The sequence below is a fragment of the Monodon monoceros genome, unplaced genomic scaffold, assembly GCF_005190385.1.
Source record: "Monodon monoceros isolate NGI ecotype Baffin Bay Population unplaced genomic scaffold, NGI_Narwhal_1 Super_Scaffold_18, whole genome shotgun sequence".
NCBI classification, from domain to species: domain Eukaryota; kingdom Metazoa; phylum Chordata; class Mammalia; order Artiodactyla; family Monodontidae; genus Monodon; species Monodon monoceros.
Genome location: NW_021703774.1, coordinates 147,831,349 through 147,850,098, shown reverse-complemented (window position 1 = coordinate 147,850,098; position 18,750 = coordinate 147,831,349). Strand labels below are relative to the sequence as shown.

At 36.9% G+C, this 18,750-nt stretch overlaps 1 protein-coding gene across 10 annotated transcripts in view; it reads right to left on the bottom strand.

The window, feature by feature from the left end:
• The window catches only part of SCMH1 (Scm polycomb group protein homolog 1), a 183,538-nt gene that overhangs the window by 122,749 nt on the left and 42,039 nt on the right, over nucleotides 1-18,750 (bottom strand). For 2 of the 10 annotated variants that reach the window (XM_029226811.1, XM_029226809.1), the window contains exons 3-7: nucleotides 16,950-17,027; nucleotides 11,355-11,484; nucleotides 6,971-7,039; nucleotides 6,507-6,530; nucleotides 5,406-5,603 (exon numbers count right to left, since the gene is read on the bottom strand). Coding sequence is in view for 7 of the 10 variants with exons in the window: in XM_029226809.1 (XP_029082642.1) it covers nucleotides 5,406-5,411 (6 nt within the window). In the remaining 3 variants the exon portion in view is untranslated. Of the gene's footprint in view, nucleotides 1-5,405; nucleotides 5,604-6,506; nucleotides 6,531-6,970; nucleotides 7,337-11,354; nucleotides 11,485-16,949; nucleotides 17,028-18,750 lie in introns of those variants that run through there. The other 8 variants (XM_029226805.1, XM_029226806.1, XM_029226807.1 and 5 more) reach the window with 7 other exon arrangements.

Here is an 18,750-nt window from a genome sequence, read left to right as displayed (position 1 = left end):
ATAGATCAGGGGTTGGCAAACTTTCTTTAAAGGGCAGACAGAAAAAATTTTATGCTTTTTGGGCCATTCAGTCTCTGTCACAAATACTCAACCTGTACGTTGCAGCATGAAAACAGCCACAGACAATATGTAATTGAATGAGCATGACTGCGTTCCACTAAAACTTTATTTATAAAAACTGGCAGTGGGCTGCATTTGGCCCCCAAATAGTTGTTTGCCGACCCCTAAGATATAATATTGATTCTCAAATGCTACTTACCATCAAAATCTCCTAAATAATTTTTCTTTAAATACAGTTCTGAGACCCATCTGCAGAGGTCCTCATTCAGTAGTCTCTGAGTGTGGTCTGAGAATCTGTATTTTCAAAGGCTCCCTACGTAGTACTGATTAACTTCTATGCCTAGAAACTAATAGCGTAATTGAAAGAATGATATTGAGAGTCAGAAGATGCTGGTTAAAGTCTTGTTTCTATAACTAACCATCTTGAATAAATTACTTAATCCTTCCAAGCATCAGTTTACTCATCTGAAAGACAGAGACAATATCCCACAAGATTGTACACACACTCATTCATTCAATAAACATTTATTCAACTCCTTCTAAGTGCAAAAGCACTGTGTTAAATGTTAGGGGAACAAGATAGACATGGTTCCGAAATTCATGGAGGCTGCAGTTTAGAGATAAACAGTAGTATTAAATAAATAATAACACAAAGAATCTGGCACAATTATGATAAATTTAAGTTAATGAGGTAGTACAGGTTGCCCTGAGAATGGAGAACAGGGAAATCTAATCCATACTTGGGTCAAGGATTATTGTGAAGATTAACATTATTAACTGATATTTTATAATTTACAGAGTGATTTCAATTATTCATTCAACTGATGTTTGAGTATCCTCTATGTGCCAGACACTTTTTCTATGTGCTAGGATAAGGCAGGAGGTCCCTACCCTCATGGAATTTACATTCTGGTGCATGATGAGGCACAATTAATACACAAACAACTAAATAAGGTAATAAGTGATAAGTACTTGAAGGAAATAAAATAATGTGATGTGACAGATAGAGACTGGGAACCCTCTTAGGTGGTGAAGTTATGGACAGATGCTCTACACAGGAAACATCTGAGCTGACACCTTACAGATGAGAGAAAGTCAGTCATCTCATTTGTACTGCTGAATAATGCTTATGAAAGTGTTTTATAAACTATAACAAACATACCACATGATAGTTACATTTATTATTAGGAAATAAGATCCCTGCCCTGAGGAGACTTACAAGCTGCATAGAAGTACCTTAAAAAATTAGAAGTCCCCTAAAATGTAAAGCACAAGAGATCCACCAGCTGAACACATTAATCCCTTTCTCTAATATTCATTCATTCAACAAATATTTATTGTGCAACTACTACTATATGCCAAGCCCAGTTCTAGGCACAGGTGATACAGCGAAGAACAAAACAGCCAAAATCTCTGCCCACATGGAGCTTACATTGTAAGGGGGAAGAGAGACAATAAATAAATAAACAAATAAATACAATTCAATTGGTCCAGAAGGTAACAGGGACACCAGATAATAACTGTACAGTTTCTGGCCCTTTTCAAATAAAGAAAAAATAAAGCAAGGTAAGAGGGAAAAAGAGAGTGTGTGTGCTGTTTTAAGCAGGATGGTCAAGAAAGGCATCTTGATGAGGTGATATAAAAGCTGAGATGTGAATGGTCCCTCTAGCCTCTGCTTAAATAATTCCAATGATGAGAAACTCATTATTTGGCTATGGTTCAATAGCACAAATGGACAGATTTTTAACCGTTAGAATCAGCCAAAGTCTGCCATCTTCTAACTTTACCCACTGGTCCTAGACATAATATATCTAATCCCCTAAATATGTCCCAAATCCCTCAACTTTTCCTAATTTAACATGGTTATGTCAGGCACCTCCATTCATGCTGGCTATTGTTCTGTCCACATTCCTCTACAAGAATTCTACTTTGTTCCACCTAAAGTGTGGAACCCAAATTCTTAAGAGCAGTAAAGACAATCATAGTCTTTAGATCAGAAATTGGACTCCAAGATTACTGCCTGAAAAGTGGTCCATTGTTTATGTGCACCATAATTTACATAACAAAAGTATTTGTTAAATACTATTGATGGTCATTTAAGTGTTTTCTAATTTGTTTTGTTTTGTTTTGTTTTGTTTTTTGTTTTTGCCGTATGTTGCGGAGCACAGGCTCCGGACGCACAGGCTCAGCGGCCATGGCTCACGGGCCCAGCCGCTCCACAGCATGTGGGATCTTCCCAGATCGCGGCACGAACCCGTGTCCCCTGCATCGGCAGGCGGACTCTCAACCACTGCGCCACCAGGGAAGCCCCACTGTTTTCTAATTTTTGATGTGCATCTTTGTGTACATATCGTTAACATCTTTAAGATTATGTCCTTAGGGCAAATTCCTAAGAGTTGGATTAATGGTCAAAGAGTATGCATATTTTATGTTTTGATACAACAGAATTCCTACCAATAGTGCATCAGAGTATGTTTCTTATATCCTTGCTAAAACTGTTTTAACAATTTCTATAATTTTGATAATCTTATCAGTGCAAAAAAAAAACACTGTTACACTTATATTTGCAATTCTTTGACTACTAATACAATTGAAGATCTTTTTAGCCTTATTAGTTTATTCTGTTTTTGCCATTTTTCACTGAGGTATTCTTTTGTTTTCTCACAGATTCTAAGAGTTCTTTGTAGATTGAAGATATATTAGTCCTTTGTCATATATGTTGAAGACACTTGTCTCAGTCTGATAGGATTTGCCTTTAAATTTCTCAGTCTTTTATGACTTCTTGATTTCATATCATGCTTTCCTCACTTCAGTATTATAAAAATAGTAACCCATGTTTTCTTCTAGGATTTCTAAAGTTTCATTTTTTTACATTTAAATGTTTGATCTATTTGGAATTTATTTTGTGAGACAAATGAGGCAAAGATACAGCTTTCCTTTTCACTTTTGTTCAATAAATGTGCTTCAAATTCACTTACTGAACAAATCATCTTCTCCCCACGGATTTGAAATGTCACCTTGATTATACATTAATTTCTTATATACACTTGGATCTATTTCTAGACTCTGTATTCTGTTCCTCTCATCAGTTACTCTCTTCCAGCACCAGGAGCACTTTGTTTCATATAATTTTACAATCAATTTAAATAGAGCAAGTCCTTTTCATAACCCTCAACCCTAGGTTTTCTTGGCACTTTCAAATGATTACTTAGTTTTGGCATAACCAGCACTAATAAAACCCAGTTATTCTAAAATGTCCAAAGCTAAGTTTATAAGATATACAGTAGTTCATCCTTAAAACACGGTCCATAGGCCTTTTAGTTCAATAGCTTGACGTTTTTTAATGGATCATCTAAAGATAAAACAGCAAGCCAAAAAAAGAATTTTTACTTTACCCGTCTTCCCAAAACAAATCCCACCCTTCCCAATCTCCTGTAACATCCTATTCACACCTTTATTTCCATACTCTCTATATCATATTATCATAATTATTTATGTAAGGTCTTTATGGATTGAGGATATCTTTTATGAACTTTAAAAAATCTTCACTGTTTAACCCAGTGCCTGAAACTTAATAGAGGCGCCATAAAAGTTTGAAAAGTGAGTGAATGAAAAGAAGCAAACCAGTAATAGTCTTACTCTTTTCTGGACTAGTAACATCACATCACACCTGGGAAATTAAATGTTCTGGGAGCTATACTTTGAGAGGGATAGAACAAAGCAAAGCCTAAATGGTGACCTAAGTGATGAAGAGACACAAAACCATGTCACATGAGGACCAGCTGAAGGAATAATGAACATTTAGCGTGAATAAGAAAGCAAAGTCTCAGAGCCGTTTCTTCATCCATCCATCCAACAAATATTTATATTGTGTATCAAAGCACTGTGCTGGAGATACAACCATGATCAAAATACTGTTCTTGCCCTCATAGAGCTTCAATCTATTGAGGGATAGAGATTAAACAGCCGACTGTAATAAACTGGGATAAGTGCTACCCTTGGAGATGGAGTGTGCTATAGGAGGGTTTGTGGAAGGATTCCCACAGGAAGTAACTGCTAAGCTTCTGGTTATAGTGTAAAAGGATATGCAGGGAGTCAGCCAAAGAGAGAGGGAATTCTTTTGTTGTTGTTGTTTCAGACAGAGAGAAAAGCATGTATGGAGGCCCAGAAGTGAGAAAAAGCAGTTCTAAACCTGAATCTTTTGGTATGGCTACTGGGTAGATAAAGACAGTTTAGAAAAGAGGCTGTCGATAAGAGCAGTGTTCAGGTTTCAGAGAGTCTCATATACCACACTACTGAGAAGAGGAAGCACAAAAGGGTTTGTGGGAGGAGTCACTCTGTCTGCAGTGTGAAGAATGGATTTGAGGAGGGTAAGGCTGCAGGCAGAAGACTAGTTAGGAAGATTTTCTAATAATCTAGGTATGAGGTGATGGTTGCTTGAACTAGGAAAAGTAACAGAGTGGCAGTGAGAAAGCAGTCCTTAGAGCTGCTTTCAAATAACTAGAGGCCAGTGAGTGAAAAACCGGCTAAACCTATACCGTAAGGCTCTAAAAGTTATAGGAAGGACTAATAGAATTGACAAAAAAACAGATTTTGGCCCAATAAATATTTGTCTAAATATGAAGTGAGTTGCTTGGGGAGTTTAAGACAAGACATTTTACAAGAAATACAAAATGCTGGAGTTTGAAATGTTGAGTCAAGTTGGATTATTTTAAGCCCTCTTCCAAACTCTGAGATTCTAAAAATCTACTGAATTTTCTTTCAGTTTGGTATTTGGGACTACTCTCTATGCTTGATGGACAAAATGAAATATGCAAGATTAATTTACCAGAGGCTATGCCTGGCTGTGCTACCTCTACTCTCACAAGGAAAAACATACTTTCAAATTTTAGTATCACTTTATGTACTTCATGTTGAATTGAGTATCCACTTTTCACAATTCCCTGTCAACAGAATAGGTTGCTCACAACATACCTTAAATGTCACTGAACTAAATTGTTATTATCGTTCACATTAGCAACAAACCCCAAAACAGCAGCAGCTATCACTGAGTGCCTTCTGTTTGCCTGCACCATGCCATACTATGTTCACTATTTCCCCTGTTAAGTATAACCTGAAAAGTAGGTTTAAGTAAGATGGGTTTTATTTAGGCTCAGAAAGATTAAGCATTTTTCCTGAAGTCACAAAACTGGTAAGCGGGGAAAAGGAATTTGAACCAAGGCCTGTCTGATTCTTATGTCCATGCTTTTTACCACACACCAGTACCTTAGAAAGCTTGAGGAAAGTTTTAAGGAATTATAAAAAGTGACTATCATTTATTGTTTATCAAGTGTCAGGCCCTTTACCTGCATTATTTCATTTCATTCATTTCTTCAGCTCATATTCATAGAATGCTTCACTTCAAAGAATGTCACAAGATTTGACTTAAAGTCTGAGGATAGTCGCTGAACAAATGAAAATAATAATCCTCCAAAGTTGAAAAGTATTTGAGAGTTTTTAAGATGTTTTCACATCCATTAGCTCATGTAATCTTCTTAACAACCCTGTGAAGTAGGTAGAATGGGATTATTATCCCCATTTACAAATCAGAAAACCAAGGATTAGTGTCACAAAGTTACTAAGTGGCAAAGTTGGCTTTCCTTGTCTAGTGTTCTACTACTTTACGTTACCTTCTTTGTCAGTGGGCAATGAAAGTAATATGTTACTGGAAGAAAAGGAAAGAGGGAGCAAACAGAAAATGATAATAATAGGGCTGAACACAGGAAGTTGCAATAACAAAATATAAAACAATACTTCAACAAAAGTTAATGAAGGTATCAGGATATTAACATTTAAGGAACATGCAGAATTTTAAAGGACTCTAAGAAGTTAAGACTGACATTTATATAGGAACCCTGAAAGCTGATTGAGAAATATTAACATTAGTTTCATTTCTAAAATCCTAGTGCGGAAGTACACTATTCAGGGATGAAAACCAAATGCAGTATCAGTCTGACTCCTGTTGTTTGATATTTTAATATTTCAGTTTTTATGTAGTTAAAAAATTTAGAAAATCTTTAGGTTTAATTTCAGTTCAATATATCTCATGAATAATTTCTTTTGGGAAAATCCCAACAAATTCTGATTTATGGACAATGGGGGTTTGTTTTGGCTCTGGATTTACTAAATTAAGAAGTAACTTCCAGTTTGGTTCAGTTCCCATTCCTTCTTGTACTCATGTAATTAACCACCTCTCTCCCTTTTTGTTAGCGTGGTCTGTGGCCTCCTGATAAGGAGAGTTTGTCATGACAGCAAAGATGAATTATGTGGGCTCATTAGGCAGACAAGAGCACAGGATTCACTAGTTCATGAGACAGAGACACATGGAATTCTTTACCTAGTTACAATCTAATCCCTGGCTTAGTAATTCCCCATATTTAACAGAAACACACAAAAAAATATCTTACCTAGCTCCAGGATGTCAGTAGCTTCTATTAAAGAAAAAAATGTTACAGCATAAGTCATCATGACAAACACACCGAAATGACAGAACAGTGAAGTTCTGGGGTAAAATGAGGGCTTGAGAGTTTGTGTAGTTCAGTTCTCTCATTTTAAAAGATACTCAGTTCATTACTAGTAGTTATGGAAGTACACCACCCAATTCTGCCTTACTCTTAAAAACGATGGAAATCCAGAGAGGATAAATAACTGTTCTTAAAGCTATGAAGCTAATTTGAGATTGCCTGGACTCAGAATCTAAATTTCCTGATTTCACGCTCAACATAAAGCATATTGCATTTGACAGGTACCTCTACAAACTATATTTGCTTTAACCAGTGAGTTCTTGGTACACTCAGACCTCTAAAAACAAAGGTTTTATGGTAAGAGATGTCAAATTAAATTTTTCCATGCTAAATAGATTTATTCTTACCTTGATATTGGGATGCTGACTCTGATAGGTGACCATATTTATGTTTTCTAACATCATTCCAGTCTATTACTGCAGGAAGAGAGAAAACAGTCATGTAGAAAGAGAGTACAAGATTCAATACTTCTCCAATTCAGCAGTATGTTGCAATAGTCTTTGATAAAATAATCAACTTCTGAGATTCTAGTCTAAGGAAATAATCCAAAATACAGAAAGAGGTTTTATTTAAAAAGCTTTAATATTGTTTATAATAACAAAAAAATTGGGGTGGAGGGGGCACCTAAGTGTTCAAAACAGAAGACTGATTAGGATACTGCAATACATTTGTCACTTGACAAAGTATTTTGCAGCTGTTACATTTTTACAAAGCCTAAACAATAAAATGGGAAAGTGTTTAAGTTATAACATTATCTGGTAAAATATGGGATCAAAAATTATATTCAAGGAATAATCACAATTATGTAAAAAACTGAAACCAAAGAACGCCTATGTTACGGACTGAATTGTGTCCCCCCCAAAATTCATATTGAAGTCCTCATTCCTCAGTACCTCAGAACGCGACTGTATTTGGAGGTAGGGTCTATAAAGAAGTAATTAAGTTAAAATGAGATCTAAATTTAGGGTGGGCCCTAATCCAATATGACTGGTGTCCTCATAAGAAGAGGAAATTTGGACAGAGACAATGATAGAGAAAAGACTATGTGAAGACATAGGGAGAAGACAGACATTTACAAGCCGAGGAGAAAAAACCAACCCTGCTGAACCTTGATCTTGGACTTGTAGCATCCAGAACTTTAAGAAAATACATTTCTGTTGTTTAAATGACCCAATCTGTAGCCTTTGTTATGGAAGGTCTAGCAAACTTAACACAACCCTAAAAAGTTATCGCCAGGAAAAAAAAACAGAAGTAAATGCAGCAAATATAAACAAATGGTTATCTTTGGATGGTGGTACTGTTTTTCTCCCCTTTCTAACCTCAAATATTTTCAAATTTTCTATACAGAGTATATATTACTTCTATAATGGAAATACCTTTTCCTTGTTTGAAAATTTAGATTCACCTACTGACCCCACCACTTTCTCACCATTATTACCCATCATGTTTTCACTTCTCTTCTTACCCAGCTCAGTTTCCATGGTTCCTCACTAAAATCACTCCATGGCAAATACTCTTAACTCCTTCCCACCTCTTTTTTTTTTTGTGTGAAACTTGCCTAGTAAAGCCTCAACCCTAACTCTGGTTAAAACCACTTATCCACCTATATCATGCCTAGTCCAATAGCTCATGAGTGCTAAAGAAAAACAAGTGCAGGCTTACTGGTCTCACCTTAAACTCATGGCTACAATTCTCAAATGCTACTTACTTAACACTGTCCAGAAATCAAGCCACATTTCCCTAATATGTTTGCTTTTCTCCTTTCCAAAAAAATAAATTCATATATTTTTCTCTCTCCTCATACTACAAATATTCCCTCCTTCACCTTCACTCTTAGGAGATGACGTTAATTCAGCGTTCATTGAGAAAACAAAAATAATAGATGAGAACCTTCTATATGCCACTCATTTCAGGAAGATTCAGACTTGATCTTGTTTAGTGGTATATCCCCAAAGCATAGTATAGAAGCAGGTGCTCAGTTAATATCTGGTGAAGGAATGAATCTACTTATTCATCATTCTTTCTGATTTTTCTTCTGCTGCTGTGGATGAAGCGTCTCTGTTTTTAATCAACAGTCCACCCTACAATTTTTCTCCAGATCCCATTTCCTCTCATCCTCTTAAGGACTTTGCAAGTATTTCACTTCTAACAGAGCGTTTGCATAAGTATTCTTACTGCTCCATCATCTCCTATCAAAAAAAAACACACAAAACCCCCAAACAAACATGCTCTCGCCCAACCTTCTCTTAATTCCACTTATATGCTTCCTGCTATATCTTTCAATTTCTCTGCTCTCCTTCATGGGAAATTAAGAGTCGTCTTAAAGGCAATAAGTTATTGCCTCCTCACTTACTCACATTATGTCCTCATTCAAATAGGGTTTTACTGCTCACCACTCCACTGTGCTTTGTTCCAAATTCATATTTCCAGCACTGGCCTCTTCTTGGAATTCTACGCTTACATATATGTACAACTACCTTTAGGCCACCTCTACATGGTTATCAATCAGATATCTCAAATTTAACATGGCTGAAACAGAACCCTATCTCTTGCCAAGCTGTTCTCCTTTTTGTCTTCCCCAAACCAGGAGATGGCATCTGTATCACCTAGCTCCTCAAGCTAAAAATCCTTGAAATTATCCTTGATGTCTCTATTTCCTCTACACTCAAATTCAATCCATCAGTAGTTTCTGTCGGGCCATATCCCAAATCCATCCACTGCTCTTAATTTCACCACTCACACTCTAGTTTAAGTCACTATTATCTCTTATCTGGACTGTTACAACAGCCTGCTAACTTGTATTCCTGCTTCTACTCTTGCCCTATTCCAACCTATTCTCCACAGAAAAGTCAGAGTGAGCATTTTAAAACACACGACAGATAATGTCATTTATCTGCTTAAGGACCTCAAATAACTTCCCACTGAGTGAAGGGTGCCTTACAAAGCTAGGCAGGATCTGGCTACTGCCATTTCTGTGATCTTGTCTGTCTTTTCCCTTTTCCACTACACTCTAGTCACACTGGCCAGTGTCCCACTCCAAGTGTTTGCATTTTCTCCTGGTTTGATGTCGCCAGTCTTTCTAGTAAACTGCTAATGTTTGTTCTTCTCTAAATCATGAATAAAGATTACAAACTTGATCAGGCTTAAAAATTGCTGACAGAGACAAAAGATATTAGGGTATCATAACTGAATTTGTGTTTAAAATTTTTCATAATTATTTTAGGTAAGGAAAGAAATGATGCCGTGAAACACTATGTCAGACCTGCTCTGTCCAACATGGTAGCCACTCGCCATATGCAGCTGCTGAGCACTTGAAATGTGGCTAGTGTCATTTAGGAAGTAAATTTAATTTTGCTTTAATTTTTATTAACTTAAATTCAAAAACGGACATTTGGTGCAGTTATTGGGAAAAATTTTAAGTGTGTTTGGAACAAAACTGGGTATGAGAATCTAGTTTTTCAACGATAGATTTTTTTGAAATCTAAATACAGATCAAGTATTTCTGATAAAACTTTAGTGTCTGAATTGACATTTACTGTAACTGTAAAACATATACCAGATTCTGAAGACTGAGTATTAAAAAGGGAATATAAAATAGCTCATTATGTATTTTTATATTGGTTACATGTCAAAATAGTATTTTAGATATAGTAGATTAAATAAAATATATTACTAAAATTAAATCCCCCCTTATTTTTTCACCTTTTGCAATGTGGCTATTAGAAAAATCTAAATTACATATGTGACTTACATTGTATTACTATTGGACAGTGCCATGTTGTCCAACTGTAGTTCAATGTGGCTGCAGCCGAAGGCATGCAAAGTGTATCATAAGAAAAGTGAAATGTGGTCAATGTCAGTGGCTATAATTTTTACTATATCTGAGAAAGCAGATCTACAAGCAAGAAGCCAATGGGCAAGAAGCAGAGGTGAGGGATGGAGGAGAGAATACACTAATGGCCCATGGGATCTTGGTTCTGGAGGCTCATTAAACCCTTGTTTTCCACATGGCTTGGTTGTTCAACCTGCTTAGTAATTAAAAGAATTCTAACTATTTCAGATGTAGAGGTAGAAGAAAAGCCTTTACAGAAAATATGATTTTAGTGTCAAGTGGAAGAGCAAGCTTGATTTAATCTCAGACAAAACAAGTCATCCCACCTAAGTAAAAACCAAGTAAGGGTTAAGACACAACAAACTAGAAAACTGTGCTTAAACATAAAGAGATCTTATCTTTAAAGATTTCTGATAAGGTTCTTAGTTTCTACAATACTAAAATTTTATTTAGAATCTAAACCCTGACGTTTGTAAGGTAGTTTTCTACTAAATTCAACTAATACTATTAAAAAAGTGACTATAAAAAAAGGCAAGAATGCATACCTTCCAGAAATGACAAGTTTTAATGACATTTAAGAAATATCATACAAAATGTCTAGCACAGTGCCTAACACAGAGAACAAATTCATTAAATAATAAGTTTTCCTTTCTTTCCTTTCTTAATAATAATCTCTAGTCTGGCTGAACTGTTATAGAAATATTTTTAGGTATTTAAAAAGCAAAACTTCCAACCTCCTCTCACAACCTTGAAAACTGATGCTAATGACAAAAAAGACATCATGGTTAAAAGAAAAAGATAACGAGTGACATAATTAGTAGTGAGGAATTCCTTAAATTCACTCCTTGCCAAGTCTCTTAACCCCTCTTACCTCCAGGATGGGGTAAAAATATACTTACCGCTAGGTTGCATAGTCAATGGACTAAAAACTGGTCAGGGAGTTAAGAGGTTTGGGATTTACCCCTGGATCCACCAATACCTTGCTCTGACCTCTGACAAGTCAGTTTCTCTGTATGTTAATTTCTCCATCTGTAAAATGGGGGTGGGAGGAAGGGGGACACTTATTACCCTGTAAAGGACTGAGACTTTACTGGTACTAACAAATTGGACTACATTATAAGAAAAGTAGGACACTTAGATATAATGTTTTTGCTTATTAGAATATCTCAGGGTTGGATAGTACTTTATGCTAAGTACCACGGGTTAAATTGAACTAAGCCTCAATATTCACAGAAATAAAAAATATAGATATTTGAGAATGGACTTGAGGATATGGGGAGGGGGAAGGGTAAGATGTGACAAAGCGCAAGAGAGGCATGGACATATACACTACCAAACGTAAGGTAGATAGCTAGTGGGAAGCAGCCACATAGCACAGGGAGATCTGCTTGGTGCTTTGTGACCGCCTGGAGGGGTGGGATAGGGAGGGTGGGAGGGAGGGAGACGCAAGAGGGAAGAGATATGGGAACATATGTATATGTATAACTGATTCACTTTGTTATAAAGCAGAAACTAACACACCATTGTAAAGCAATTATACACCAATAAAGATGTAAAAAAAAAAAAGAAATAAAAAATATAGATATTTGGTCCCATGCAAATCCCAAATTTCCAACTAACCAGGTTAGGCCAAAAAATCAAAAGATACTAAAAATACATTAACACGGCGTTATAAACTGAATTACGTACCACCCCCGCAAATTTGTATATTGAAGTCCTAACCCCCCAGTGTGACTGTATTTGGAGACAGGACTTTTAAGGAGGTAACTAAGGTAAAATGAGGTCATAAGGGTGGGGCCCTAATCTGATAGGACTGGTGTGCTAATGAAAAGGAAGCGGTCCCAGAGACTGACTGGTCTCTGTCTCTGTCTCTCAACCACCCCTGCCACCAACACATACAGAGAAAATGGTCAGGTGAGGACACAGCCAGAAAGCCAGAAGGTGCTCTGTCTATAAGCCGAGGAGGGAAGTCTCACCAGAAACCAACCCCGCTGGTATATTGATCTTGGACTTCTAGCCTCAGCAGCTGTGAGAAAATAAGTTTCTGCTGTTTAAACCACCCCACTTGTGGTATTTTGTTATGGCAGTCCAAACACACTAATACACATGGTCATAGGACAAATGAAGCTATAGCATTTCTTTGAGAGTATCTCATATAACGCTATTCAGTTTTCAAGTTGTCCTAAAGAATCCTCACTCTTCCTTTTACTACAGTCTGATTGGTGGTAAAATAGAGCATAACAAAATAAAAACAACAAAAGAAAACCAAACTGGAAGTTAAAATTTTATCCTGCTTTGAATCGCAAGACTATTTTCCCTTGACGATTTTAGGCAAGTTGTTAATTGCACTGAACCTGTTTTTTCTAAATCAGTAAAGTAGGGATGCTCATCCCAATGCTACTTGCTTCACTTGTATTTGCTTGTATTTGCTTTGCTTGCTCAATTACCCCAAGGGAGAGAACTAGGATCAGTGGGTGGAAGCTATAGGTAGACAGGTTTCAGCTCATTACTAGGAGGAACTTGCTGGCAGTCGGAGGTAATCAACAGTGGAATGAACTCTCTGGGAAGGGAAGGTATGAATCTGCCATCATTGAGGGCATAGAAGTAGAAGTAAGATAATCTCTTGGTGGAAATACTAAATCATGAGAAGGAGGAGGGAGGCTGGACTAGGTAACCTTTAAAGGTCCTGCCCAAATCTGACAGCCTATAATTTTATGAGGGTATGGAGCTCCTGCTTTCATCATTACAACACTGTGCAACTTTAGGTTTGCAGCATAGACAGTGTACATATCTACATTACCAGCTTTCTCTCTGAAGGCTTACAGAAGAGTGATGCAGGGGGGGCAGAAGAAATAACAATATCAGTACCATCACCATGATCTTATTTCCCTTCTGCATCTTCATCTACCATATACTTGGCACTGTGGCAGGCACTTTATATACTTTATCGCTAATCTTTAAGAGTCCAGCTAGGCTATTGTGAGACTCTGAGCTGGTAAGATATTGTCTACGGGTTTTATTTTCCTCATTTGGAAAAGGAAGGGGTTGAACTTTGCTATTCATTAAAGGGAACATTAAGGTCCCCTTTAATTTCCTTTATACTATGAGTCTGAAGGGGAAGTAGCACTAGGGACCCAGCTCAATTATTTCCTCCCTATGCAACACAGCTTAACCTGGCAGATACTTTGAAACATCTTCCTTCTTTGGAATAATGAACAATGTGTGCCACCTTCATTTTACACAGTAAATATAGTAGTGAAAGGTTAAGTGTAAACAGAATTTTTAATAAAAAATTAAGTACATTTTGAACACACCAAAATGGTTAGTTAAAAGAAATCTTTAAAAAAATAAGTTCAATGTTTGCTGCAAAGTAACTTGTTCTATAAATTTGGATTTTATATTTTGGATTTTCTCTTATCACTTTGTCCTCCACTCAGTCTGTTGAGGTAATCAGTCTGTTGGTATGAACACAGAACTATAGGTTTGAAAGGAATATTAAAAGTCATTTAGCTCAATGCCTCCTCCTCTCCCTGCCTCTAACTCCACTAACCCTAGCCAATGCTTGAATCTTCCTTCTAACATCCCTACCAAGTCTTTGCTTACTCTTCTAGTGATGAAGATCCCACATCTCCCCCGGAAGTTCCTTCCATTCTTGGCAGTGGACCTTGGCTTTAGGGACGTGATTCTCAATATTTTTTCTATCTCAGCAACCATGAGGGAATCCCAGAACACTTCCATCCATAACAGTAGTTTCACATACATCCAAATTTTAATAGAGGTTCTCTCTAGAGAGCAAGATGGTGATGGGAGGGAAACTTTCTCTTTGGTATACTTCTGTTGGTAATTTTTTTACACTGCATATATATTACTTTAATACATACATGCATACATTTTTGAAAAGTGGTCCAAGGGGGTAAATCTTTATCACAGTAGTGATGGGGGTTGGACAGGAACAAGTTCCCCTACAGGAACAACACAGAATGAGAGGCAATGGGGTGTTACGATTTGACACCTCCATCGGCTGTTAATATACTCAGGTGTAGAGTGGGCACTGAATTGACTGTAATATACTTGTTGTGGGGAGGCTGAATGCCCTCTAGCTCCTTCAAAACCATTGCTAATCTCTATCTCAACTGAGTAAGCCAGCTCTTCAGGCATTTTAAGACAGCTTTCATGTGTGCAAGGAAAGTTAACTGCCTTCTGGCCTCACCAAGGTTAAACTCAATGACTAACGGTATAACGTGTCTCACTGTGTAATGAATCTGCCTCTTTTTCCCTGCCATTCCGCCGAAGCCATAGTACACTCTTCTAATTGGACCCTCTGCCTTCCAGTATTATTCTTCTATAGTCCGTTCATTTTCTCTTTATCATGATGGGAGAGCACACTTCCTAATTACTAAGACTAGTTACCTTACTCCAGGCTTATGGTTGTTTTTTACCAAATATCCCCAGATTTCCCTCCTCTACTATGAAGACTCTGCAGACAGACTGCCTGGGTTCAGATTTGGTTCTCTCACTTACTAGCTGTATAACCTTGGCTAAGTAACTTTAATCCCCTGTGCCTCAGTTTCCTCATCTGCAAAATAAAGACAACAGCAGCAATTAGCTTATACAGTTGCAGAAGTCTAACTAGGATACATATAAAGCACATGGAACAGTACCTGGCATACAGTGGATGCTCAAATCAATATTAATTTGTACTGCTGCTTCCTTCTCCTTCATCATCACCATCATCATGCCCTACTACTACTTAGGGAACTTTCTTACTGTAGGCCCAGAGTATTTACTTGACAACTTCTTTTCATTATATTTCTATGTTTCCTCTTTCTCAATCCAAAGCATTCTTGACATTTCATCTCTTCAACACAGTTCTCTCTGACAAACTGGATTACAGTCAAACTTTCCCACTTGGCATTCCTACTACTATGGCTGTTTTTGTTGCATTATGATGCACACTCATGCTTCATCAATTCACATTCCTCTTTTCATACCTCTATTCAAAACCTATCTTCTAGAGCAGGGAGTAGAAAACTTTCTGTAAAGAGCCAGATAGTAAATATTTTCAGTTTTATGGGACATATGGTTTCTGCTACAACTACTCATCTCTGCCATTGTAGCATGAAAGTAGCCATACACATTAACAAATGAACACGGCTATATTCCAGTAAACCTTTATTTACAAAAACAGGCAGCCAGCAGGATTTGGCCTATGGGCCATAGTTTACTGATCCCTGATCTAGAGGAATCCTTCCCTAAATAACTCCACCTGGCTGTGATCATTCCACTATTCTACTTCAAGTATGTACTATATTCATTTACAAATAGTTATAAACTTCTGAGTATTTTTTACGTGGTCAGTCTCCCACTTAGATTAGTGTACAGATCCTTTAAGGAAAGCTGTTATTTCATTCATTAAACAAAACGTAGCTAAGCCTAGGAGTAACACTGAGTGTTAAGAACATGAAGACAAATAAGTCCCAGTCTATGGTCACAAAAAACTCACAGATTAGTAGGATAGACAGCAACTCAAATAAACTATCATAATACAATGTGATTTTTGCTATAAGAGAGATTTGCTATACAAAGTGCTCTGAGAAAAGAGAAAGGAATGATTGACTTTGCTTGGGGAGAGGAGGAAAGCTTCACAGAGGACATGAAGTTAAGCTAGAATTGTCAGAAGAAAGATGAATAGGCATTTGAGGCAAAGGGAATATAGTATAAAGGTACTTAAGGCATGGAAATGGACCATGTGTTTGGACAACAGCCAGCAGCTGCTGTAGAAGGAAAGTGGTAGGGTAAGCTACAGAGACAAATGACAGGAACTGAGGAAGATGAGAATACAAAGGTAAGTACCAGCAAATGAAGAGCCTCATTTGCCATAATAAGACAATGGTATGTACACAATAAGGAGTCTGGTATCATCCCAAAGATTATATTTAAACATTCAATAACAAGACCTGATTTATTAATTATATTTTACACTCATAAAGGGTTTTTAACTTTTTCATATATTATTTTAACTTTTACATATATTATTTCCAATGTTCATAGAGCATCCATACTTACATATCTACTAAATTCTGACTAATGATATGAACTAAATAATCTAAATAATGATTATGAACTTGTGATGTAGTGAGAAGGGTAAGATTTAGAAGCAAAAGATTCAGGACTAAATCTTGCAGTTTATAGTAACAACATTCGGAATAAGTCTCTTAACCCTTCATTGTTTCCATAAAAGAGGAATAGCAACAGTCCCTATTTCAAAAGCTTACAGTAAAGACTATTTGAGATAATTACATGAAGAGTACTTTGCAAACTAAAAAAGAGTTGTATAAATGATGTGCAGGATTTGTGAAAATTGCAGGGTAAGTTGGCAAGAAAGGGTGAGATTTTTTTATTTACTCAAACAGCTTGTTGTGACACATACACTCACACACAGCCTGACAGAAGGTAACTCTCCATTTCTATTACATATAAGAATAGGTTCTGACCTTTTCGAGGATCTGATTTTTGCATGGTACCATCAGCTATACCCAATAGGAATTTCCTCCTTAGCAAGATGGAGACATCTAGAAGCAAAAGATTAAAAAAAAAAAATTAGAAATGTGAACTACTGTAGATTGAAGGAGACCTGCAGTGAAATTAGGTTTTAATCAGAAGAAACCAGCAGGCTGAACACCTAGAAGGGCTTCCCAAGGGCAGTAATATAGTTAGGTTTCCAGTTTCCAGGATCCTTCCCTCAGCTTTTCGAGTTCAGAACCCCAATTCTGTTAAAAATAGAACAGATTCTTCAGGGCATTAACAGGTCATGAAATAATAATGGATAAACCAGAACGTTACTCTATTAACTCACTGTGAGAAAGATAACAGTCACAAAACTAAAGTATTGCACACTGAAAACTACAAACATCACTGAAAGAATTAAAGAAAGAAGTAGAAAGACATTTACGTTCATGAATTAGAAGACTAATGTTAAGATGACAATACTACCCAAGGTGATCTACAGACTCAAGACAATCCCTATCAAAATCCCTTTTCTGTAGAAATAGAAAAAGCCACCCTAAAATTCACATGCTATCTCAAACAGCTTAAACAATCTTGAAAATGAAGAACAATGTTGGAAGACTCACACTTCCTGGTTTCAAAACCTCCTACAAAGCTACAGTAATTGAGACAGTGTGGTACTGGCATAAAGACAGGCATACAGACCAATGGAATAGAGAGCTCTGAAATAAACCCTAATATATATGGTCAAATGATTTTTGACAAAGGTGCCAACACCATTCAATGGGAAAAGGATACTCTTCAACAAATGATGCTAGGAAAACTGGATACCCTCATGCCAAAGAATGAAGATGAACCTTTATCTTACACCATATACAAAAATTAACTCAAAATGCATCAAAGACCAAAACTTAAGAGCTAAAATTATAAACCTCTTAGAAGAAAACATAGAGGAGAATCTTCATGACACTGGATTTGGCAATGATTCTGGAATGTGACATCTAAATTACAGGCAACAAAAGAAAAAAGATAAATCGGACTTCATCAAAATGAAAAACAATTTGTGCATCAAAGGGCACTATCACATGGATGAAAAGAAAACCTACAGAATGGGAGAAAATATTGGCAAATCGTTTATCTGATAAGGCACTAATATCTAGAATTTATAAAGAACTCCTACAATTCAATAACAAAAATACCTCAAACAACCCAGCTGAAAAATGGGCAAAGGACCTGAAGAGATATTTCTCCATTTATCTATATAGATGGCCAATAAGCACATGAAAAGATGCTCAACATCATTAATCATTAGGGAAGTACAAGTGAAAGTCCCAATGAGATACCACTTCACACCCATTGGGATGATTGGGATGGTTATTATGAAGAAAAAAAAAAGGAGAATCATAAGTGTCGGCAAGGACGTGGAGAAATTAGATCCCTTGTGAATTGCTAGTGGGACTAAAAAATGGTGCAGCTGCTGTGGAAAACTTTAAAAAGTTAAAAATAGAATTACCTTGCGATCCAGACATCACTGGATCGTTTTTTTCAAGAGGGTAGACAGAATGGAATCCAACAAGGAACCAGAACCTCTGCCATCAACGTCAGGCATGAATGAAATTGCAGGTTGCCCTCCGTCTCCTATTGCTGACAATCCTTCAGCTCTACTATCTCCCCTGTCCTCTCCCTCCTCCAGTCGGTAACTCTTCTTGCCTGTTCACTCGATGCCAGCCCCTGTATGCCAGCTGTTGTGCTGTACTACTGTACTTTTCAAGGTTCTGAAGGTGACCA